Source organism: Castor canadensis, chromosome 1 (genome assembly GCF_047511655.1).
Source record: "Castor canadensis chromosome 1, mCasCan1.hap1v2, whole genome shotgun sequence".
In the NCBI taxonomy this organism is placed as follows: domain Eukaryota; kingdom Metazoa; phylum Chordata; class Mammalia; order Rodentia; family Castoridae; genus Castor; species Castor canadensis.
The window spans coordinates 192,839,642-192,865,594 of NC_133386.1; the positions used below are offsets into that span (position 1 = coordinate 192,839,642).

The window sequence follows — 25,953 nt, forward strand, 5'->3', positions numbered from 1 at the left end:
AAGTAGCTAGAAATACAGGCATGAGTCACCATCACCTGGCTGAGATTACACCTTTGAAAACCTTTAGTAAATTGCCTGGCACTTACAAAATGTTCAGTAAATTTATTATATTATGATAAATAATGGAAAAAGTGTGTGCAAGTTACTTTTAGCTAGTGTACCATCTTGAATATAATTGTCACATTGGCCAGAAGAAATGACTACCTTTCTCCTCACATCAAAATTGAACAATGAGCTAAGAATCAAGACTGGATTGAATCATTGTGAAATCATTCTGGATAGACCTTGAGAAAATGTGCCTCTAAAGCTCCATAGTCACAGATGAATAGATACTCAAAGATTAAATTTGTCTGAAGTGGCCTTATTGTAGAGAAACAACCATGATTTAAAACTGAAATTGCTTTATATGCAAACCCTAATTGCACTTATTTCAAAGTTTGATTTATTGAAAAGTTCTGTATGTACTTTTTCTTGACTATGAAGTGAACTGAAACACATACTTCAAATAATTTTTTCAAAATATTCATTTATTGAGAATTTTATTATTTAAAACTTTCCACATAGGCATTTTTAAGCATTTAAATTTCTGACCTTTGTCTTTGTGATCCTGGCTAACTTCACTTAAGATGATATTCTCCAGTTCCATCCATTTACTTGTGAACAACAAAATTTTATTGATGGCCCAATAAAATTCCATTTTGTGCATGTGTGTGTGTATGTGAGTGTGTTTTTGTGTGTGTGTATGTGTGTCTGTGTGAGTGTGTCACATTTTCTTAATCCATTCATCATTTATAAGTCATCTAAGCTGTTTCCATAGCTGGATATTTTGAATAATCCTACAGTAAACATGGGTGTGCAAGTGTCTTTATTGTATCTTCTGTTATACTTCAGGTATATCCTTAGAAGTGGTTTGATGAATCATGAGGTCATTCTACAATTAGTTTTTTGAGGAGCCTCCCTACTGTTTTCCACCATGATTGCACTAACTTACATTCCCACATCCTTACTACCATTTGTTGTTGTTGGTGTTCTTGATGCTAGCCATTCTAACAGGAGTAAAGTAGAATTTTAATATGTTTCTGAGTTTCAGTTTGTTTATGGTCAGAGATGTTGACCATTTCCTCATGTGTGTTTTGACCATTTTTTAATTATTATTCATTTATTCACATGTGCATAGATTGTTTGGGTCATTTCTCCCTCCTGCCCCCGCCCCCAGCTCTTCGTCCCTCCCCACTCCTTTCCAGGCAAAACCTGTTCTGTGCTTTTCTCCAGTTCCATTGAAAAGTAGAAATAAGCAATAAGAAAGACATAGCATTTTTGCTAGTTGAAATAAGGACAACTATACAGAGAGATTCCTAGCATTGCTTTCATGTACAAATGTGTTACAACCCAGGTTGATTCATCTCTAATTGATCTCTACACTGATTCCTGATCCCCTTCTGGTGTTGACCTCTGTTGTTTTAAGGTTTCTGTATTAATTCCTCTGGAGCGGGGAAATCAAATGCTTCCATGTTTTGGGCTTTCTATCTAACCCTGTACTTCCCATATATGTTCTCCCCTTGTCATGTAACCCAAGTCCTACAACATTGCTGTATTTGCCCTAGGTCTAAAGACCACATATGAGGGAGAGTATATAATGTTTGGTCTTCTGTGTCTGGCTAACCTCACTCAGAATGATGTTCTCCAGTTCCATCCATTTACTTGCAAATAATAAGATTTCATTCTTCTTCATGGCTGAGTAAAATTCCATTGTGTGTAAGTATCACATTTCTCAATCCATTCATCAGTAGCAGGGCATCTTGGTTGTTTCCATAACCTGGCTATTGTGAATAGTGCTGCAATAAAAAATGAGTGTGCAGGTGCCTTTGGAGTAACCTGTGTCTCATTCCTTTGGGTATATACCCAGGAGTGGGATTGTTAGATCATATGGTAGATCTATGTTTAGAATTTTAAGAAACTTCCAAATTTTTTTCCAGAGTGGTTTAACCAGCTTGCATTCCCACCATCAGAGTGCAAGGGTTCCTTTTTCCCACATCCTCACTAATACCTGTTGTTGGTGGTGTTTTTGATAATGGCTATTCTAACAGGGATGAGGTGGAATCTTAGTGTGCTTTTGATTTGCATTTCCTTTATGGCTAGAGATGGTGAGCATTTTTTCATGTGTTTTTTGGCCATTTGAATTTCTTCTTCTGAGAAAGTTCTTTTGTACTTTTCCTTTGAAAACACTGTTCAGTTCATTTGTTCATTTCTTCATTGGGCCATTGAGTTTTGGGAAGTTCAGTTTTTTGTGCTCCTTGTAAATTCTGATTATTAGCCCATGTCAGTTGTAAAACTAGCAAAGATTTTCTCCCATTCTGTGCCTGCCTCTTCAGTCTGGTAACCATTTGCTACACAGAAGCTTTTTAGTTTCATGTAGTGCCATTGGTCAGTCCTTTCTCTTAGTTGATCCATTGGCATTCTATTTAGGAAGTCATTGCCTATGCCTGTGTGTTGCAATATATTCCCTACTCTTTATTGCACTAATTTCAAAGCTTCATGTCTTATAGTAATGCCTTTGATCAACTTTGAATTGATATTTGTATAGGGAAAAAGGCATGAATCTAGTTTTAGTCTTGTACATGCAGATATCCAGTTTTCTTAGCAACATTTGTTGAAGAGGCTATCTTTTCTCCATCACATGTTTTGGGCATCTTTGTCAAAAAACAGGTGGATATAGTTGTGAATATTTATTTCTGGATCTTCTATTTGATTTCATTGGACTCTGTGTCTGTTTTTGTGCCAGTTTACTTGTTTTTAATATTATGGTTCTATAGAATAATTCAAGGTTGAATATTGTGAGAGCTCCAGCATTGATTCTTGCTCCCACATAGGAATTTTTAAAGACTAGGTTCCCAATGCACACTTATCATCATCAACATTTTTCAATCATTTTATTTTTTGATGTGGAACAAATAATAACATTAGCACACTTTTTTGTTAATTGTCTTTCAGAGACTTTCAAAAGTACATAACTCCAAGGTGCTTGAGGGATCAAATACACTGGGGAACCTGAGCAGGAATAAGAACCATGGCTCCATGGTGCGATCCTTTGTTGCTTGTGACAGGGAGAGTTGAAGGTGAATGTTCTTGTGCTGGGTGAGGAGTGTAGAACAATCTGGACTTAGCCAGGATTGCCTCTAAGTGAAAGAGACAAAGCGATCTGTCCCCAGATGTCGTGGACAGTGTTTGGGAACTCTTATTGACCCTGCTGGTAAGTACTTTCTATGAAATCTGAGTTTCTATATGTTTATTTCATTGGCTTCAAAATGTACTAACGTACATGTGAGGGACCTATGGAGGTTGCTAACAAATGACAGTTTGATATGGAAAATGAAAGGAGATGGCTTCCTGTTTAATTGTCAGGAAGTCTGCGGAGACAGTACCACTTATTAATTGTAGGTTTGTTAGCTGTTTATTAAACCTCAGTTTAGACATCTGCAATTATCACCATTAAGTTTTAAAATATACAATATGGGCACTGTGAAATTTAGGTGAAATACTACACGTGGGACACAAAGCACAGTGCTTGACTCTGAATAAATTGTTCAAAAATGTTAACTACTATTTTTAAAATTATAAATCCTGGTATTATAATGAGAAGTAGAGTATATTGAAATTGTAAGATATTGACATTGAGATAAAAAACAGGAGTTTTGAACTTTTTTCTGCAGAAAATCACTTGAGTGCTTATAGACTGTGCTAAACAATTGTTCTTATTTTGAATTAAACATTTGATTTTAAAACAATAACTTATATAACCTCATAATAAATGTACAATCATATGATGTATACATTAAAGTAGCCTATGTTTTTAATCAATTGCCTATGGCAAAGAGCATTTTCCAGTGAAGAGGAAAGAAAGAAGTTAAATAGATGGGATCTATGTATTATTAGACAATGAGCAGTTCATAAGATGATAATATGTTAGGAGAGGTAAAAGAGATTGGTAAAGGCAGTAGATTGCAAAATATTGATTACAGAACACCATAAAAAGTCATGTAAGATATTATAAAGAACTGACAATGTAAAAATTTTATTTCTGAAGATAAATGTAGGGAAAGAATTCTAAGATCAGGGAAGAACATGTAGCAAAGCATTGAAAATGCCCTATTTGTTCTAGGAATAAGAATGAGGACAGAATAGTCTGAGTGCAGAGAAAATGGAATGGGTGAACAGAAGTTGGTAGTAGCATGGGAATGAGGGGCAGATCACACAGAGCTTAGACATCTTTGTAAGGATATTGAATTTTATTCTGAATAAGTTGAGAACTCAGGGGAATATTTAGAACATAATAGTATCAAGATCAATTGGAATTTAAACAGGACCACTCTGGATGTCAAGTTGACTCCAGTGTGTGTAAGAATGTAGGGAAAGAGAAACTTACAAGACTTGCAGTGCTACAAATGGGAATAGTGGTGGCTTCACTTAGGGTGTAATTATAGGAGCTGGGAAAAAAACAAACAAACTAGCCATTGTCCAGGTACATTATAAAGGTAAAGACCAGAATACATTTCTAATTAATAAGGGACAAAATGAAAGACTGAAATAAGGTAAGAGTAATACTAAATGAGTTCCAGTAACCTGGAATAATACCATTTTCTGCAGTGAAGAAAGAGCTTCAGGAAGAATAGCTGGTAGTAATCTTATAACAGGAATTAAGGTCACATTCAAATCTATGTTTCTGGAGTACTTGGAAGAGACATGGTCAACAAACATGACATTCAGAATTACACACAGATAACATTGAACACTGGAGATTACCTGAGAGTACTTTTAGATGAAAAAAACAAGAGATGTAAAATATGCTCAAGGGAACGTTCCAAGATTTAAGAGCTGTCATTATAGTATTGAGAAACTAGAACAAAAGAAACAAAAGAAAAATCAGGCAGATATGATTATTGGGAAACTAAATAAAAAGAGCATTTTCTTTCAGGAAGGAGTGATAAAATACCATACATGGATTGAGCAAACCAGATGAGACTCAAAAGTTTTTACTGGTTTAATCCTATGAAGTCATTGAGCCTGTAGGGGAGTAGCAGGCATGAAAGCCATCCTGTATCTTATACCATTCTATATTACAGTCAATAAAAGGACTATTAAGATTGAAATTTATTAAGACACATATTGAGAATTTGAGTATAGACTATGTTCTTAGTTTGTATTAATATGGAAATACAAATAAAAATCATATTCAATGAGAATTTTTTTTGCCTACAAAAATGAAAATTCTTTCTAAATGAGCCATTGGAGTGTGGCATTCCACACTTGTATGATTACCAGGAAAGCATTATACTATACATAGCTTAGAACTTTACCGTATTTCAACTCAGTAATTCAGGCCAAATCCTCATTTTCTTTCCTCTAAAATGAGAATTAATACTTCAATGGAGAAGAAAAATCACACAGCAACTGAGTTCATCCTGTTGGGCTTCACTACCAATCCTGTGACGCAGCAAGTCCTCTTTGTGGTGTTCCTTGTCATGTACGCATTGACTTTGGTGGGAAATTGCACCCTTATAATATTGATCTGTAATGACTCTCGCCTCCACACACCCATGTACTTTTTCATTGGAAATCTATCTTTTCTTGATCTCTGGTTGTCCTCTGTCTACACTCCAAAGATCCTAATGACCTGCATCTCTGAAGACAAGAGCATCTCCTTAGCTGGCTGTGTGGCTCAGTTCTTCTTCTCTGCTGGATTGGACTATAGTGAGTGTTACCTGCTGGCTGCCATGGCCTATGACCGCTATGTGGCCATTGCAAAGCCACTATTTTATTCTCAGGCCATGCCTTTAAAGTTATGTGTATTCTTTGTAGCAGCCTCATATCTTGGTGGTTTTATTAACTCTTCCATCATCACCAAAAAAACTTTTACCTTTGACTTCTGCAATGACAATGTCATTGATGACTTCTTCTGTGACTTGATTCCCTTGGTAAAGCTGGCCTGTGGAGGGAAAGAGGGCTACCAGGCTTTGATGTATTTCCTCCTCACTTCTAATGTCATCACTCCCATCATGTTCATCCTGGCCTCCTACCTCTTCATTATCACCACCATTTTGAGGATGTGCTCCACCCAGGGTCGCCTCAAGGCCTTCTCCACATGTTCTTCCCACCTGATCTCTGTGACCTTATACTATGGTTCTATTCTCTACATCTACCTTCGTCCCCAATCAAGCTACTCTTTGGATACAGACAAAATAATTTCTACATTTTACACTGTGGTGTTTCCCATGTTGAATCCCATGATCTATAGCCTGAGGAATAAAGATGTGAAAGAGGCTCTGAATAAATTCTTCAAATAAATCAGGATTATTTCCTTCTAAGAAGAGGCACAGATTATTCTTAAGTAGGATATTTTATTTCAAGCACAGGTGCTGGAGATCTCCATTAAAATACCATGTAAGTTAAAGTGTTTCTACCCTTCACAACATGCCAGTGAAGAAGATCCAAACTTTTTAAAAAATAGGATAATGAAGGTGATAATGCATGAATGTAAAAATGTATGAATTTGATTAAATTTCATATTACTTTTGATTAAAAACAAATACTTAAGCAAACAATTTTCCTTTAACTTTAAGAAATGACAGAAGATTCACTCTCTTTAGTAGAATATTTTGTTGACTGGAATATATAAAACAGTATCTATGCTTAGTTATTACTCCAATTAAGTAAACTGAGGAGTTAATTTTAATAGTTTATTTTGAGTCATGACTATGTTGTATTTATGACCTTTCTTTTCCTCAGCACAATATCTTAAACATTTTTAAGTAAAACTCTTTTATTATGAAAATTTTGCACAATGATCCAAACGTACTCAAGAAATGCTTTGGTACAACTTCTTCCCAACAGCCATGATTCTTGTAATCTATAGGCCTCTGAGGTTGCACTAAACAACTCCCTGGGCTCCACTTTTTTTGAAACAGAGGAAAACATAAAAGAATCTCCATATTGTGATCACTAAACACAATCATTATAAAAAAACAATAACTACAGTTAAGTAAAACATCTTGAAAAATAAAAGAATATGAGCACACATTCATAAGTGGAGAAAATTTTATAGAGAAAATACATAGTGATAAAATTAAATAGTAAATGTGATATGGTGCATTGAATTTTAATTAAACTTTCAAAGTAGAACAATGCCTATGTTTTATTTGTTTTTAAAGCTTAAATATGCTTTGCTTTTACTGGCATGTTTAGTAACAAAAGAATGTAAAAGAAATTGTGAGTCAAAAGACTTAGCAAACACCTGCTAGGACCCAAATACACTGGTGATTACACAGGTTTACCTGGCCTCAGATAAGGACTGTAATCTGTATCCATTGTAACACACACTGACCCTGTGAAAACAGGCATCAACAGTATAATTCCACGATGCTTCATTTGGAAAGCTATAGAAATTCAGTCTCTGGTTTTTGAAAAGATAGTTTTTATTTCTCACTAATAATTATAAAATTATTATAAAAGGCATTCTTTCAAGATAATTTTAACAAGACCACATTGCATATTATAGTGGCAGAACATCTGTTAATTCATGTAATTAAGTTAAACCAAAAAATACATAATTCCACTGAGAAACACTGAGTATAAAAGGTAAAATAAATACCAAAAATTTATTCTTACTGCATATCCCTATCATAAACACTGAAACATAACTGTATTTTGAAAGCATTTTCCAGCTATTTTCCAGGCCCTCTATGCTAAGTCTCTTAAGGGAAGCAAGCCAGGTCCCTTTTCCAAATAAAAACAACATATGTGCAAATACTGAAAGCTTAGATCAACTAAATGTAGCTTCATTTTATTTTTATATGAAAAACTTGACTCCAGAATCATGTATAAGTAATATCATCAAGGCCCTATGGAAAAAAAGAAAGAGCAGCTGCTAATAAATGTAGAAAAGCAAATATGTGCAATATATAAAATGTAATTAGACATGTAGAATTGATGTTTTAGAACATATTTAAATATGTACTTAGTAGGAAGCTCTTTCTCTCTCTGTAGGGAATATTTCACATGCAATTTATAGCCTCAAAGTCTTCAAAAGAATCTTCCATATGAATTTGAAATTATACTATAAACTCTTAAGGAAATTTTCTTAAGTACAAAGTTCAAACTCTTAATACAATATGGTTTCCAGATGTATCTTTACAATGAATTTTAATAAATTAAATCTATTTCATGATTTAATTTATTTTACATCTTTATTGAGTATATTATAATATTTTTATTAGGATATATTCAATGGCAAGGGGGATTCATTATGACAATACCATATAGGCTTATATTGTACATTGGTTAGCTCATCCCCACCATCTCTCCTCCTCGACCTCCTCCCTGCTCACTTAAAGCAATGAGGCTTCTGTGTTCTATTTCATGTAAGCATATGAAGTCCATCCATCATATACTTCACCTTAACCTCATTCATTTGCCCTACCCCCTCCCAGAAGTGTGCTGGCACATACACTGTACCTATTTTACAGTCCTGTCTTTCATTTTTAATATTTAAGTCAGTGTTCCAAGGGGTTTCTCAATGTGTCTCTGCTTCTTTTGGTCCTTTCAATCCCTTCTGTTGTTCTCCTTTACCCTTTTATGTCCCACCCCCCATTTTTCAAGTTTTCAATACATAGCCTCTTGTCCTCTACCTAAACAGATGTTATGTTTTATAACATTACTGATGCTCTGTCATTGTGTTTTCCTTTCCCTCCTTCCTCTCCTTCCATAGAGTAGTTCCACTGTTACAAACATGTTCTACATATGAGTTTGCATTTGATCATGGTCATTTTTGTGTATATGTTTTTCTTTGGATCTATCTTCCTAGTATGAGAGAATACATGCAGCCTTCGTGTTTCTGAGCCTGGCTTACTGCACATGCATGATGTCCTGCAGTTGTATCCATTTACCTTCAAACTACATGTCATTATTCCTTATGGCTGAGTAAAACTATTCTGTGTATATATACCACATTTTCTTGATCAATTCATCAATTGTAGGGCATCTAGGTTGTTTCCAAAGCTTGGCTATTGTGAATAGTGCTGCAATGAGCATTGGTGTACCAGTGTCTCTATTGTATCCTGACTTACATTTCTTTGAGTAGATGCCTTAGAAGTGGTATCACTGGATCATATGGCAGTTCTATCTTTAGTGTTTTGAGGAATCTCCATACTACTTTCCATAGTGGTTATTTTAATTTGTGTTTCTGCAAACAGTGTATAAGGGTTCCTGTTCTGTCACATCCTTGCCAGCATTTGTTGTTTTTTTGCCCTTGAATATAGCCATTCTAACTTGGGTGAGATGAAATCTTAGTATAGTTTTGATTAACACTTCCTTGATAGCCAGGGAAGTTGAGCACATCTTCATAGATTTCCTGGTCATTGTACTTCTGTTTGATACATGTATACAATGTTTAATGAAAGTAAACATATTTAAAAATATTTTTTAAGTAGATTGCTCTAGGGAATAAGTCTCTGAGATATAAATGTTCTACAGAAAATAAACAATTTTTAGTATTTGTATTCATCTGTGTTCTTCATAGAACAGGAACTCTTAGGATATCTATGTGTGTGTGTGTATATATATATGTATATACATACACACACACACATATAAACATGTTGCTTATGAAATTTAGGACTTACAAATCTTCAGGGTAACTATGCAGGCTCAAGACCAACAAGAGCCTAAAGGTTCAGGAGAGCCCCTGGTACATATGAAGTCCAGAGGTAGTGACAGAGAATCTCCTCATGGAAAGCCACCACCACCTTCTTCCTTCTTATTCTTCTCCTTCCCCTTCTCCTTCTTCTTTCTTCCTCCTCCTCCTCCTCCTCCTCCTCCTTCTTCTTATCTTTCTCTTCACCCTCATCTTCTTCTACCTTCCTCCTCCTCCTCTTCCTCCTTCTTCTTTTTGTTCAACTTTTTAAGGCCTTCAAATGATTAATTTATTTAAAATTTCCTTGACAAATTAACTTCTCTGAAACTTGTTTAGAAGTTATTCTAATAATTTCACTCAGGTTTGGTAATGGCATTGGTAGAGCACTGTAATGTAAGCAATCATTACAGCCCAGATCTCCCCCTCTTTCTTCTACCTGGAAGCATTTAATCAATTTTCAATGAAAATATGAATACACTTATGAAATGCACACATAAGCAAACAAAGATATTGTACACACTGTTCTGTGCTTTTCATTTTAATAAAAATACTTTGGAGAGGATTATGTTGTTGCATATTAAATAATTAATTACTAGATACTATGGAGGGCACTATGGTAGGGCAGAGATATATATACATATGCCGCTGAACAAAAATGGGCAGACTCAGAGAGTGGATGGGTGAATATTTTTGGAGTCATATGGCCAGAAATAGAAGTGGTGTACCTCCATTTGTCTATGTCTCCTCTCATGATCATGGTTTAACTACAGATGTATCTGTAAATTGCAGTTTTCCTGTGTGTCCAGATAGAGCAGATGTGCTTGGTACACATCTATCCTTGCAGAACATCAGCTATTTCATGTAAGTTGAATGGAACCAGAGAAATACATCATTTAAAAGGAAATCATTGTCTACAAAATGTAAAACCCATGTGAAAAATGTATTGTTAAAACATATCAGTATCATAAACACTGACACATAAATTCTGGAAGAATGCTTAACTATCATGCAGGGCTCTATACTAATCCTTTTTGTAGAAATAAGCAAATTTCTGTCTTCAAATAAGAATCAATATATATTGTATGTTTTGTTGACCTATGTGTTTATTCAGGTTATTTTTTGTGAGGAAATATATATTGAATCATGTATAAATTTTATCAGTAAGACCCTAGATAACATGTAAAATGCCAAATGGGCAAGTGGTTCATGACAGTAATCATCACTTGTGGAGACTAAGGCAATAGATTGTGAGTTCTAGGCCAGCCTGGGCAACATGTGAGATCCTGTCTCAAAAAAAAGTAAAATGGAGGTTATAATAAACTTAGCAAAACATAAAGATAAATAAGAACACAATAATAATTTAAATAAGCATGCCAAATTCCTGTGTTACAATATTCTTGCATGTTAATTTAACAGTAAGCTCTTTGATTCATTGTAGGGAATGTTTTGTCTGCAATTCATGGCTTTAAAGTGTTCAGAAGAGACTTTCACATGAGTTTGAAATTGCTGTATAAATTCCTAAGGGAATTTGCTTAGTCAACTCACAAAGTTCAATCTTTTAAGACAAAAATGCTTTCAAAGTGGGCCTTTTAGATGTGTCAGTTTTAATAAAATAAGCATTTTTTAAAGTACAATTTTTAATAGACAGTCTCTTCTATGCAAAAAATGTTTGTACTTGCATATTCCACTTAAAAAATTGAATGACTCTTAGTATTTGTATTTGTCTGGATTGTTCCAAGAAACATAACCTATGAAATGTACATAAATACATCTTCATATATATCTATAATTGATATATTCATGGATGGGAATTACTGTTCATGTATATGAATAATTATACAATCTGGTAAGTGCAAAATTGGAATATGGTCCAACAGGATCCATACCCAGAAAAGCTGAACTGAAATTACAGTTTCAAGCAGGCAGCCTGGACCTCAGGAGACCTATGGTTTCAATGAAGGCCAAAGGCAGTGTGCAAGCATATTCTCTTTGGAGAATTTCCGTGTTTAAAATTGCCATCATTGATTCATTCTGCTGACATTTGTTTAGGAGATGGAAAACATTTTTTTTTCATTTTTTGATAAGATCTCTGAGTTACCAGAAATGACTGCAAACAAACATCCTGCAAGATGTGTCCATTATCACAGGCCAGAACAATCCTCTCCAACAGTGGTTGTCATTAAAAACTTCTTGAGTTTTCTTCCAAAAGAGTATTATTTATTTGCAAGGATTATAAGATAAGTCTTTATTATACACACAGAGACTTATGGTAAAATAATGCACATATTGTTCTTTGATCCATTACTTAAAATACCTCAAAGATTTTGGGATTTTGGTTAACTAATTTATAAAAAAGCTCAACAAATATTTATCAAATGCTACTTCATAAGCTATGTTAAGGTAAGGAAATATACACTGATGTACACTGGACTCAGCCTTCCTGAGGTTATGATTCACAATCACAAACACATGTAAAATTCACAACAAATACTTATTACAAAACAGAAATTTTTCATCATGGATACTTTAAAGTGCTTTCTTGTTACCAAAATAGTCATACACATTATATAGAAAGAGGAAAATAATTAAAAGCCCACTTCAAACTTCCATTTAATATCCAATCTTCTTGAATTTAACTCTCTTCTTTTGAGGTATTATTTCCTTTTTTTTGAAAGATGTCATTTGTTTAGAAAAGATTTATAGTCACAGAAAAATATAATGGAAAGTTGAGAGAATAATTCTGTTTGAAGGATTTTTTTAACTTCACATTTGACTGTAAGATGTAATGTGAAATAATGCCTTAATTACAATCATGTTTTCCTATCCCTATATCAGCTTCATTTAAGGAAATGATGAAATCTTTGTGAATGTTCACTGGGCATGCACTTTATTTTTAAATAGTGCTTTTATTTAATTTTTTTTTCTTTTGGTAGCAATGGGTGTTCAGCTCAGGTAGGTAGATATTCTCTCACTTGAGCCATCCTTTCACCTCTTTTCCTTTGCTGCTTGTTTTTATTTATTTATTTATTTAGAGATAGAATCTTGCTGTATATGTGGGCTGGCCTGGACCACAATTCTCCAATTTGTGCTTCAATGCAATGCTGGTATGGCAGGTGCACACCACTACACCCAGTCATTGGCTGAGTCAGGATCTCACTAACTTTTTGCCAATCTGGCCTCTAACAAAAACTTTCCCTATCTCTGCCTCCTAAGTAGCTAAAATTGCAGTCTTGCATCACTGTCATCAACTTACTAATGAAATTCATTTTTATCAAATAGGTAAAAACATCAATATTGCATTAATCTAGCATCATGTGATAATTTTGATACCTGCGTACATTTGTCATGTTTAAATCTGGTTAAGTGTAGCATTTATCACTTCCTTATGGGAGAAATTTTCAAAATCCTTTCTTCAAGTGTTTTGTGGTATACATTATTGTTATCTGTACTCACCTGATTGAAGGACACAGAAGATGTTTTTACTGTTTTCTAATTTTTACTTAGTATTCCTTGGTCAACAATTTCCACCTCTCCTTCCCTTGATAACCAAGGGATGGTTACCTCCAGCCTCTGGCAACCATCATCTAGTCTTAACTTACATGAAATCAGTGTTTAATTTCCAGACATGAATGGGAAAACATGGTATTTTTTTGTTCTTGGCTTGTGTTACCAAACTTTATCTCCCATTCTGTTCATGGTTTTGCAAATAATGGAATTTCATTTTTTCTTACTGCAGAATAGCATTCCATTGTTTATATATACCACGTTTTCTTTATTCATTCCTCAGGTAATGGACAATCAGGTTGTTTCCATCTCTTGGCTATTGTGAAAAATGATTCAATAAACATAAGAGTGCAGATGTCTCTTCACCATACCAATTTTATTTCATTAGATATTTATCTAACCCCAGGAGTGGGATTGATGAATCAGATGTTAGTTATATTTTACTTTTTGTGGAATCCCATGCTGTTTTCATTACTATACAGTTTGTACCCCCACCAACAGTGTGTAATGGCTGCTCTGCAACTATGACAGAATTTGTTACTTATATTGAAATTTTAGTGTAAATTAATTGCTGAAAGTAATGGATTCATCATGATGTTTTGTACTTGTATATTTTGTACATATTTCAATCTTATTCACCCCATCTTTATCTTTCTCCCCCTATACATTATGCTCCTCTTTACCACTGTAAGTTCCCCTTTTGCGCTCATTTTCTTTTTCCTCCTAATTCCAAATATGAGAGAAAATATGTAATACTTGTCATTCTGAGTGTGGCTTATCCCGCTTGATATCATGATCTCCATGTTCATCCATTTCCCAACAAAAGATATACTTCAATTCTTATTTATGGCTGAGAAACTCAATTATATATGTATATATATATATAGCTTGTACTTTTGGATAATTCTATAAATTGGCCATTGTGAATAATGTCACAATAAACATAGGAATGTAGTTATCTCCATAGTAAGTTGACTTTGATTATTTTGGGTGCATATACAGATGTAGTGTCACTGGGTAATATGAAAGTTCTATTTAAATTTTTGAGGAATCTCCATAAAGATTTCCATAGTCATTGGACAAACTGACATTTGTACCTACAACATGTATGTGTTCTTTTTCCTGCATGCTTGCCAGCTAGCACTTGTTGGTTTTTGTTTGTTTGACAATCTGAGTAAAATTGGAATCACAATGTAGTTTTGATTTGCATTTCCCAGATGGCTAAAATGTTGAGCATTTTTGTGCATTTATTGACAACTTATGTTTCTTCACATGAAAAGAATTTGTTCGCATCATTTACCCTTTTATTGACTGTAGCATTTGCTCTTCTGGTGTCTCAGTTTTTTGGAAAAAAGAATGTCACTAGAAGAGTAAATTATCAAATGAAGATTAGTAAAGAATCAAACATTGGAAAAGCCACCAAGTGATGACAATTACTACATACCTTTCAATAATAATTCTGAATGATAATGATCTCAATTCTCTACTTAAAAGACATAGACTTGTGGAATGGCTTAAAAAATAAGACCCATATGTTTTCTGCCTGCAACAAAAGCACCTCACTAACAAAGACAAACACGGATGTAAATGATGGAAAAAGATATTTTGATCAAATGGATCCTGGAAACAAGTAGGAGTAGCTATACTCAAATGTGGAAAAGCAGATATTATGCAGAAAATAGAATACACCAAGAAGGTCACTTTATATAGATAAAGGCAAAAATCTATCAGGCGGACCTAAAAGTTCTGAACATATATGCACCAAACATTGATCATTGCACCAAATTCCACAAAGCAAACATTATTTAACAGAAAAGCAGAGATAGAACCAATAGAGTAATACAGTGTGACTTCAACATCTGAAGCTCACTAAAAGATTGCTCTTCCACACAAAAAGTCAATAAATAAACAAAAGAATAAAATGACACTATAGCCAAAATGTACCGAACAGGAATCTAAAGAAAATTCCATCCAACAGTCAGAACACACATTCTTCCCAGCAACCCATGGAACTTTCTCCAAAATACCTAACATTTTAGGAAATAAAGCAAGTCTTCACAAATACAAGAAAATTAAAATAACTGTTTATATATTTTGTAAGATCACAAGGGAAGAAAGCTAGAATTCAACAATAAAAGAAATGATAGAAAAATCCTCAAACACATGTAGATTGAACAATTTAGTTTGAAATGATCAGTATATCTTCATAGAAATTGAAAAGAAAATTAAAACTTTGTAGAATCAAATGTAAATGAAAACACAATACACCAGAACCTGTAGGATTCTGGTGTATTAATGAAAGTAGTCTCAAGAGGTCCCAGGAGGAAAGTTAATAGCAATATATGCCTACTTTTAAAAAAAAGCAAGATATCTCAAATCAATAACATAATAATAATGGACTCCAAAGTCCATTATTAGCCAATCTCAAATTAATAAGATGAAAGAAATAATAAAGATCAGAACTTAAGTTAATGAACTGGAAACATAAAGAAAATTACAAAGTATTAAATAAAGAATGAGTTGGTTCTTTGAAGTGGTAAATTTAACAAACTTTTAGTCAAAGTAAGCAAAAGAAAGAAGTCAATTAACAAAATTAGAGCTGAAAAAAATTATGCTATTACAAAAGAAACTGATAAAATCCCAACAATCATTAGACAAATTCTGAAATCTTATAGTTAAAAAATTGGAAATTCTAGAAGAAATGGATTACCAAAATTAAACCAAAAGATATAGAATCCTAAAATGATCAAAAATAAGTAACAAGATTGAAACACTATTAAAATATCTGCAAGCAAAGATAATCCCAGGACCTGATGATTCATTGCTGAATTCCAGCAAACCCTCAAAGGAAAACAAGGCCCCTCCAAATATTTTACAATTACAAAGGGTAAGAAGCCTTCCAAACTCAATCTATAAAGCCATATTACCCTGATACCAGAACTGAATAAGCATAGAGCACAAAAAGAAAACCACATGCCAATTTCCTAGATAAACATAGATGAAAAATGCTTAATAAAATACATGGGAACCAAATTCAGTAACAAGTTAAAAAGATCATGCCTCATGATCAATTTGGACTCATTCTAGTAATGCAAAAGTGGTTTAACATATGCAAATCAATAACTATAACATAACATGTAAATAGAATCAAAGAAAGAATCCCATATACATCTCAATACATGCAGAAAAAAAGGAATTGACAAAATTCAACATCTCTTCAAAATAAAAATCTCTGAACAGATAGGTCAAAGACAAATCATATATCAACATAAGAGAAGCTCTATATGACAGACCTATAGTTAAGATTGCACTGAATAGGAAACCTGAAAATTGTTCCTCTAAAATTAGAATGAGGCAAGACTGTCTGCTCTTACCACTCTTGCTCTTTAAATCTTAGAGCAGTAGGGCATCAAAAAGAAATAAAAGGAATGTAAACAGGATAAGAAAAACTTAAATTATGTGTTTGCAGATAATATGACCTGGTTCTTAAAAGACCCTAAGGAGTATAAGAGAATAATGTTAAATCTGATAAACACTTTCAGCAAACTAGAAGGATAAAAATTCAATATCCAAAACACAGAAGTTTTATATACATCAACAATGAATATACTAAAAAAGAAGTCAGGAAAGAAATTCCATTCAAAATAGTCTCAAAAATAATAAAATACCTAGGAATAAATTAAATCAACTTTGTGAAAGACTTCTACAAAGACAACTATGAATAACTGAAAAACAATAGCAGATGAACAGAACTTCCATGAAGTCTGAACTTGAACCCTTGTCTTTTACCTTATATAAAAATAAACTCAAAATAGGTCAATTACATCAATGTAAGACATGAAGCTATGAAATTAGTAAGGGGAAACACTCAAAGTACAGGCATAGGCAAAAATTTTTGAAGCAGTAGCAGCAGCAGTAAATATGAGTGAAAATTGACAAATAAGAGTACATCAGATTAATAAAAGGTGTTGCACAACAAAATAAACAGTGAAGAATAAAAAGTCTACAACATGGGTGAAAATCTTTGCCAGACATTATTATATCTGAACTAATTTTTATATTTATATGTTCACATCTAGAATATGCACAAGGAACTCAAAAATTATCAAATCAAAAAATGGCCAAATGAACTGAGCAGGTACTTCTCAAAAGAAGAACAAATGAATAATAAATACATGAAAAAACTTCCAGCATCTTTAAACAACAGAAAAATGCATATCAAAACTACATTGATTCCATCTTATCCCAGTTAGAATGGCTATCCTCAAGAATACAAAAGAAAATTACTACCAAGGATGCAGGGTTGAAAATCGCCCTTATCCACTGCATATGCAAATGCAAATTAGTCCAGCCAATATGGAAATCAATATGGAGGTTTTCAAAAAAGAACAAAAATGGAAGTGCCATATGACCCATCCATACCACTTCATGGTATATATCCAAAAGAGCCAAAGTTGGCTTAATATAGACACAGCTTCACTTACATATTCACTGTGGCTCTGTTCACAATAGCTCATTTATGGAATCAGCCTAGAGGTCCATCAGCACATGATTGGATAAAGAAAAATATGGTATATACACATGACTAAATTTTCTCAGCCGCAAAGAAAAATGAAATAATACTGTTTGCAAGAAAATGAATGAAACTGAAACTGAATGTTAAATGAAATAAGCTAGTGTCACAAAATAAATATCATGATTTCTCTCATATATAGAATCTACAGTGAAAAAAGAAAATCAAAGTAAAAAAATGTTCTACTAAGCATGTGAAAGGGAATGAAGCAAGGAGTGAGTTAAGAAAGAGCATTGAGGAGGTGAATATGGAAAGGACCTTAAATGCATGTATAGAAATGCCATAAGGAGCACACTACTTTGTAAAATAAATACATTGCAATTTTTAAATGAAAAACAAAGGCCCCTTTAACAGCTGTTACTGGGAAAACTGTGTATCCACATGTAGAAGAAACTAGATTTCTGAAACTAGATCACTAAATATTTTCCTATACAAAAGACAACTGAAATTGATCAAAGCCTTCAGTTTATGACCTAAAACTTTGTACCTAATAAAAGAAAACACTTTAGGGGAGCAGGAGGGGGTGGAGTGGGTGGTAAGGGAGGGGGTGGGGGCAGGGGGGAGAAATGAACCAAGCCTTGTACGCACATATGAATAATAAAAGAAAAATGAAAAAAAAAAAAAGAAAACACTTTAGGGTATAGTCATAGGCAATTGTTTTCAAATAGGACTACAAAAGCTTAGGAAGTAAGAGAAATAATTGACAAATCTGATTGCATAAAACAAAAAAGCTTCTGCACAGCCAAAGAAACAAGTAACAGTGTGAAGAGACAACCAACAGAATGGGAGGAAAGTTTTACAAACTATTCATCCAACAGGGAAATAATATCCTGAATTTATAAAGAGCTCAAATTTGGCACTAATTATTCTTTTTTATTAGCATAAATTAGTTGCACAAAAGGATTTCATTGTGATATTTGAAAATGAGCATGTCATGGTCTTTGTGCAAATTCAACCCACCTAGTGCCCTAGTGATCTTTCTTATCCCACTTATTCCCTTTTAAAATAATTTTAATGGGCTTCTTTATTCTATTTCATTCCTAATGTAAAGAGCTTCAACTGTGTTCTAATGGGATAAGGCAATATCTCACTGTAGTTTTTTTGTTTTGTTTTGTTTTCCTCATGATTAGCAATGTAGCATTTTTCTTGTACTTGTTGGTCACTTGATATTTCTATTGGCAAATGTCTATGCAAATCCTTAGCCCTTGTTAAATAGTTATTTAACAATGAGTTTTTTGAGTTCCTTGAAAATTTTGGATTTTATTTCTTATTATGTTCAGATACTCTCTCCCTATTCTGAACTTTATCTCCACTTTGTTCATAGGTTTTTTGAGTTTTATGTAATCTCATCTGTTTGTGATGTTCTGGGCTTTCTTGAGGCCATATTATAGTATCATTTCTCAGACCGATGTTACAAAACATGCAACCTAAGTTTTCTTCTAGTAGTTTCATATTTTCAGATCTTAGACGTACGTCTTTAGTCCATTTGAGTTGATTTTACATGAATGTGAGAGATTATTTAATTTCAATCTTTTCTATGTAAGATTCCAGTATTGCAACACCATTTACTGAAAGATTACCCTATTTCCAAGGTGTAACTGGCACCATGGAAAAGTTTTTCCATCTTTGCAAAAATCAGTTGTCTTTCAGTGTATGGACTTAATTCTAGGCTGTCTGTTCAGTTCTTTGGTGTATAAATGTTGTAAGTTAAAATAGCTTTGTAGTACATCATCTTAAAGTCACACAGTGCTAGGGACATTATTTCTGTCTGAATTGTCCTCAGTGTGCAGGAATAACCATGACTTTTAAACTGAGATTGCTTTGGGTAGAAAATCTAATTGTACTTATTTATAACTTTGATTTGGACAGGCTAATTATTTGTTCTGAATATTAGCAAATTATTCTATGATAACATGAAACAGAACATATTAGAAGCATAAGACATTAACATAGAGATGAAATCCTGCATTTCTCAGCTTTTCCCACAGTTGACATTTGAATGCTCATGGATTGTGCTGAAAAACTGTACTTACTTTGTTTTAAATGTTTCATTTACAATGAATCATCAACACAATCTCAGAATGCAAGTACAAATCATGATGACATATATATTAAACTGGTATATGATTCTCATCAAGTGCAGAGGGAGAAGAGCATTTTCTAGTGAAGAGGAAAGAAATATATTAAAATAGTGAGATATATGTAATCATATATAATGAACAGGTATGGGGTGATAATATGTTATGAAAGATATAAGAGAAAGGCCGGAGCAATAGATTCCAATATATTGATTGGAGAATACCTGAAAAAGTGATCATTAACTTGTAAGAGAATAACAGTCATAGATGACTTAGTACAACAAGCTTATATCATTCTATATGTTGCTCAGAGATAAGATAACTAAGATTGATATTTATTAATATTAATATTGAGTTGAATATATAATACTTTCCTAGGTCCCATGGGAATGGGCATGCTAATAAAAATCATATTCCCTGAATTTTTTTTATTATTTGCCTGCAAATGAAAGTTGTTAATAAATCAGCCTTTGTACTTATAGTGCAGCATCCTACATTTCTATGATTACCAGGAATGTGTTGTAATATATTTAGCACTTTTACTATGCTTCCAGCACAATTTCTCAAGCAGAACTCACACTTTCTCTCCTCTAAGGTCAGAGTTCCTACTACAATGGAGAAGAGAAATCACACAGTGACTGAGTTCATCCTGTTGGTCTTCACTACAGACCCTGTGATGCTGCAGGTTCTCTTCATGGTGTTTCTTGCCATGTGCATGTTGGCTGTGGTGAGAAATTGCACCCTCATAGTATTGATCTTCAATGATACCAGAATCCACACACCTATGTATTATTTTCATTGGAAATCTGGCTTTTCTGGATCTATGCTCTTCCTTGGTCTACAACCCAAAGATCCTAATGAACTGCATCTCTAAAGACAAGACCATTTCCTTTGCTGGTTGCATGGTTCAGTTCTCCTCTGCTGGGCTGGCATACGCTGAGTGCAACTTGCTGGCTGTCATGCTTATGACTGCTATGTAGCCACTGCAAAGCCACTGCTTTATTTTCAGGCCATGCCCATAAAACTATGTTCATTTTTGTAGCAGCCTTATATCTTGGAGGCTTTATTAACTGTCTCCTCAGAAGCACAAAAATATTTTACTTTGATTTCTGCAATGACAATGTCATTGATGACTTTTTCTGTGATTTGCTTCCCCTGGTGAAGTTGGCCTATGGTAGGAAAGAAGACTACCAGGATCCGATGTATTTCCTTCTCATCTCCAATGTCATCACCCCCATTGTCCTCATCCTAGGCTCATTCATACCTCTTCATCTTCATCACCATCTTGAAGATGCACTCCATCCAGGGCCACCTCAAGGCCTTCTCTACATGCTCCTCCCATCTGATCTCGGTAACCTTATGCAATGACTCTATTCTCTACATCTACTCTTGCCCTCAATCTAGCTATTCTTTTGATACAAACAAAATAGTTTCCATATGTTACACTGTAACATTTCCCATATTGAATCCCATGATCTATAGCCTGAGGAATAAAAATGTGAAAGAGGATCTGAACAAACTCTTCAAATAAACCAGCATTACTTCCTTCTAAGAAGAAGCACAGACTATTTTTTGTCAGGTTATTTTATTTCAATCACTGACAAATCAATGTAGAATGGTGGCTATTTGGAAAGGAGAAGGAGACCAGCAGGAAGGGGGGAAATGTACAAGAGAGTAATGGGAGACGAATGGGATCAAACTATATTATAAACATGTATGAAAATATCATGAGCCTATTGTTTGCTTAACTAACATGTCCTAAATAAAAAATAAAAATATATCCTATAGTAACAGACATCTTCACTGCCATGCCAGAAGTCAGAGAAAGATAAGAAATGTTCTTACTCCTCAAAACAGTAAAATAGCCATTGCATTCTAAGATATGATATGTTGATGAAAGGATTTCTTTGAATTATGCCCACCATTTTCTATTGTAACTCTTGAAAATGCTGGAAGTTCCAAAAGGGATACAATACTTCTTGCTAGAAGAGGCAAGAAAATGAACGTTTAACTTCATGGACAATGATACAGTAAAGAAATAAGTCAAAACAAGTAAGCACAAAAACTACTACGAAAAAGAATACATACTGTTAAAATGTCACACAGAAACAACAGAATGAAATAATGCAACAGAGTAAGGGGAAATAATCTAACCCATGGACAAAAAAACAAAACAAAATAAGCCCTTAGGATCACTTACACTTCCTTAAGTTTGATAATTTCCAGGAAAATTCAACTTATAATACATATATTCATGGAAAAGTCACAGGAAATTCACAGTATAGCTATCTTAAACAAAAATGTTTTTTTTCTTTCAAAAATGGAGAAGAGATAAAACAGGTCCTCTGGGTGTTTCAACCAATCATAGAGAGGAAGATATTAAGAAAAGTGTTAAGAAGACAGGATGTAGTGGAAATATTATGTATACATGTATGAAAATGGAAAAATAAGACCCAGGAATGAGAGGAGGGAACATGGGGTGGGGGTGAATTAAGCTATGATGTATTATAAGAGCTTTTGTAAATATCACAATGTACCCTAAGAACAAAAATAATGCAAAAATTTAAAAGAAAAAGAAAACTCAAAGCTATATGGTATTTTTTCAATTGTAACTAGCATGTTTTAATAATATCACAAGACATTCATACCAGATTGCATTTACTTGGTCACTTGTTCGTTAACATGTTGTTCTACATCTTCGTTGTCCCTGCCAGTTTCCTTATGGAGAGGAGCAATTTGCTTGGCTTTCTCACTAAAATATCCTCGACATTTTATTACTCAGATTATATCTACTCATGCACAGTGAAGTGCTGAACAAAAAATGTTCCAGACAATAGAACAAAAGATATTTTAATAATTTTGGAGGGAAAATCTACTTTCAGATAAAAGTTAAAATTTAGATAAGAGGATAATATTTTGGTGAGTATCATTCATGATTCATGTAGAGGTTACCATAATCTCTCGTTCTGATAAACACATTCAGAACTCAGCTTTTCCCACTCTGGTATACATAAGTGGCTTTCATAGAAAAAACTTAGGAAATGTGGACATAGTCTTGTGTGTGTGTGTGTGTCCAAGGATGAATTCGGAGCATTTTTTCCAATGACAAGAATTACACAGCTTTCCAGAGAGTGTTAAAGAGCACAGGAGCCCAATAAAAGTCCGATATCTTTTCTAAAATAATGGATCTGTGAAAGAAAACATAAATGAGTCAAAGGGATGGAACATCAAACTGGGCTTCATGACATTCACATTACTGAAAGGACTTTCATACAAACATATTAGTGATGAGGTAGAGAAGAGAAAGCTGCCACAAGAAAGGAAATATATCACAGATATATATTGTCATGAGATAGACAACACAACTCAGAAGTCAATAGGCAAGGCAAAATTTACTTCTGCAGAAGGGTGCACCACAGACAGAGTTTAGTTATCAAACACACTGAGTGGAAAGTACACTAAGGTTTTTATCTGTAATGCAAGTCTGCTCCTCACCCTGATTAAACAGGTTTGGGTTCACAGTCTTCAGGATTGGCTAATTTGAACAGTGACACATGGCTCAAAGTGCTTTGGGACATGGGAAGCCAGGAAATTAGTCATTTTAAGAAGTATTTTTAAGATAGGACATCTGGTGATAACAAGAACTTATTTATCTCATAAAGGAACTTATTTACCTAAAAAGGTTCAAAAACAAGAGCCTTGTATGGTTAAGTAAAGTTTTATAAAGCACATAGGTAACAATTTGGGGATGTTAAACTGACCTCTGCACAATCATAACTATACTATAAATTAATTCTTTTGACAGAAAAGACCTGACTTTAGTTGTTTCTTACTAGTAGGATAGTATAGAATACAAATTTAATCCAGTGCTATGTCTTGCAGTTGAAATAACCATAAGAAGAACACTAAGGTACAAAGGTGAAAAATGGAAGGGATGAACCAATTTGGGATACAATACATATGTACATGGAAATGTCATAATGAAACTCCACATATACCCATCTTAAATAAACAAAAAAGTCTTTTTTTCAAAAACAAAGGACAGGAAGGTAAAACAGATCCTTCCCAGGAGTTGGTACCAGTTGGGGCGGGGGGGGAGGACATAAAGAAAGGGTGTATAATTATGTGGTGGGAATATTAGGAACTTGTGGAGAGCAGAGTAGAAGAAGCCTGTGAGGACTTTAGCACAGTTGTACTCAATGTTCTGCAGGCTGAGTTTGGCACAGTCCCAACCACAGAATAAGGCTAGAGTACAATGCAGCTCAGCTGCTTTTCCTAAGTTGTTTGAAGCAGGTTCCTCTTGTTACAATGTCATCCCCTCCCCAAGAACAGTACTTCATCTCCTTATTTACACTGAAGGAGGACATGAGGCTTTTGGCTTTTGGATTTTGGATTTGGGAGGCTTTTGAGAAGGGGAAGGCTTTTGGATGTGGTAGGCTTTTTGGATGTGGGAGGCTTTTGGAAGGGAGGATTGCTGGAGGGAGATTGCTGAAGGGGGAAAAGAATTGCTGAAAGGGAATTGCTAGCAAGTCTGAGGGCCGAGACTTTAAGAAAGCTAAAGAGAGAACATGGGACAGTGCAAGTCTGATGGAACAGTGCAAGTCTGAGGGCAAAGACTTTAAGAGAGATTATGCTAAAGAAAAGCTAAGAGAAAACATCAGACAGAGCAATTCTAAGGAAAGAAACTTTAACAAACAGAAAAGAAGACTTTAGAAGTGAGATTTTAAAGAATAGAAAGAAGAAAGACTTTAGAAGCAAGGTTTTAAAGAACTGTAAAGGAGTAAGGCCTTAAAGAATAAAGATAGAGAAAAGTAGCAGTGTAAATGAAAAGAATAATAGAGAAAAGAAGTAATGAGTCAGTTGTGTGTCTCCATCCAACTACCCAGCACACCTGGCCCCAGCTTTCTGTCTGTCTGTCTATCCTTTATTTTTTCTGCATCTCCCATTGGAGTTAGGCCCCACACCAGTTAGGCCTACCCAGTTAGGTTCAGTGGTAACAGGAGCAAGAGCTAAATCTCGCTCCATGTACTCATGTATAAAAATGGAAAAATGAGGCCTGTTGAAACTATCCTAAGAAGGAGGAGAGGGGTGATAAAGGAAAGCACTTTTGTAAATGTAATGATGTATCACCCATGTAAAAATAATATGATAATAGATAAGTGAATCAATAAGTAAAAATTAAAATAATAATAATAAAAAAGCAATACTCCTCTTTTATAGCTGCATAACTTCTTTAGCTACAAAGGACAGTTTCATTAAATGTCATTAACATACCAGGCACCTTACAGGTAATACCTCTTTCATATTTTCCTTCAACTGTGTGAGTAAAATAGTCTCATGACTGTAAGAGATGAGAAAGTTAAGGTTTGAGATATTTCAAAAAAGTTTCCCAAGATCACAATTATTGAAATGGTTGGCATCAGGATTCAAATGCAGATATGTTTATAGCTCATCATTTAAAACTATAGCACTACACAAAACGTCTTGATATGAGTTAACATATTTAGTCTTCATAACATTGTTATGCTGGTAGAGATTCTGTAATAGACAGTAATAATAATAGTAATCATACAACTGATACTTCTTCTAGCATTTCTCAGACATCATCTTCAGGAAACCTGTATTACAAGCACTTGGGCTGCTTTAGTAACAGCAGGCTCCTAGGACCCATCCAAAACCTAAAACAATGGGTTGAGGCTAGATGATTCTTATGTGCACTAAACTCTAAAACCATTGGTTCATTGATGTGCTTGGATCAAACTTGATTTAACTCCTTTAAAACAAGTGCCAGGAAGATAAAATATCTCTCCCTTAAATATGAAAAAATGAGGTTATACTTCATTTACTAGTAATGGAGAGCTTGAGTCTTTGTTAATTACTCACAAACCAATTTCTTTTTCCATGATGCCCCAGTTATTTTTTAATAAAATTTTATTAGTATATATTCATTATGCAGGGTGGGATTCATAGTGACAATTCTGATTAGATGCATATTGTACATTATTTACATTGCTCCCATCATCTCTCCCCCTCAACCCCCTCCCTGCCCCTCTTAAAGCAATTGCAAGAGGTTTGTTAGTTCTATCTCATTTAGGTATATGAAGTCCATCAAC

The 25,953-nt window shown here is 34.1% G+C and overlaps 1 protein-coding gene and 1 pseudogene across 1 annotated transcript; both read left to right on the plus strand.

Moving 5' to 3' along the window:
• The first annotated feature begins 5,423 nt into the window (after positions 1–5,423).
• On the plus strand, positions 5,424–6,341 carry LOC109701584 (olfactory receptor 9G19). The gene has a single exon (XM_074069331.1). The coding sequence runs from the start codon at positions 5,424–5,426 to the stop codon at positions 6,339–6,341; it is 918 nt and encodes a 305-aa protein (XP_073925432.1).
• Positions 6,342–20,453: 14,112 nt separating this feature from the next.
• On the plus strand, positions 20,454–21,371 carry LOC109701585 (olfactory receptor 9G19-like; annotated as a pseudogene).
• Positions 21,372–25,953: the final 4,582 nt, after the last annotated feature.

Excerpts from the sequence above, each read along its gene's own strand:
- LOC109701584 (XM_074069331.1), top strand. The coding sequence starts at position 5,424 with ATGGAGAAGAAAAATCACACAGCAACTGAGTTCATCCTGTTGGGCTTC.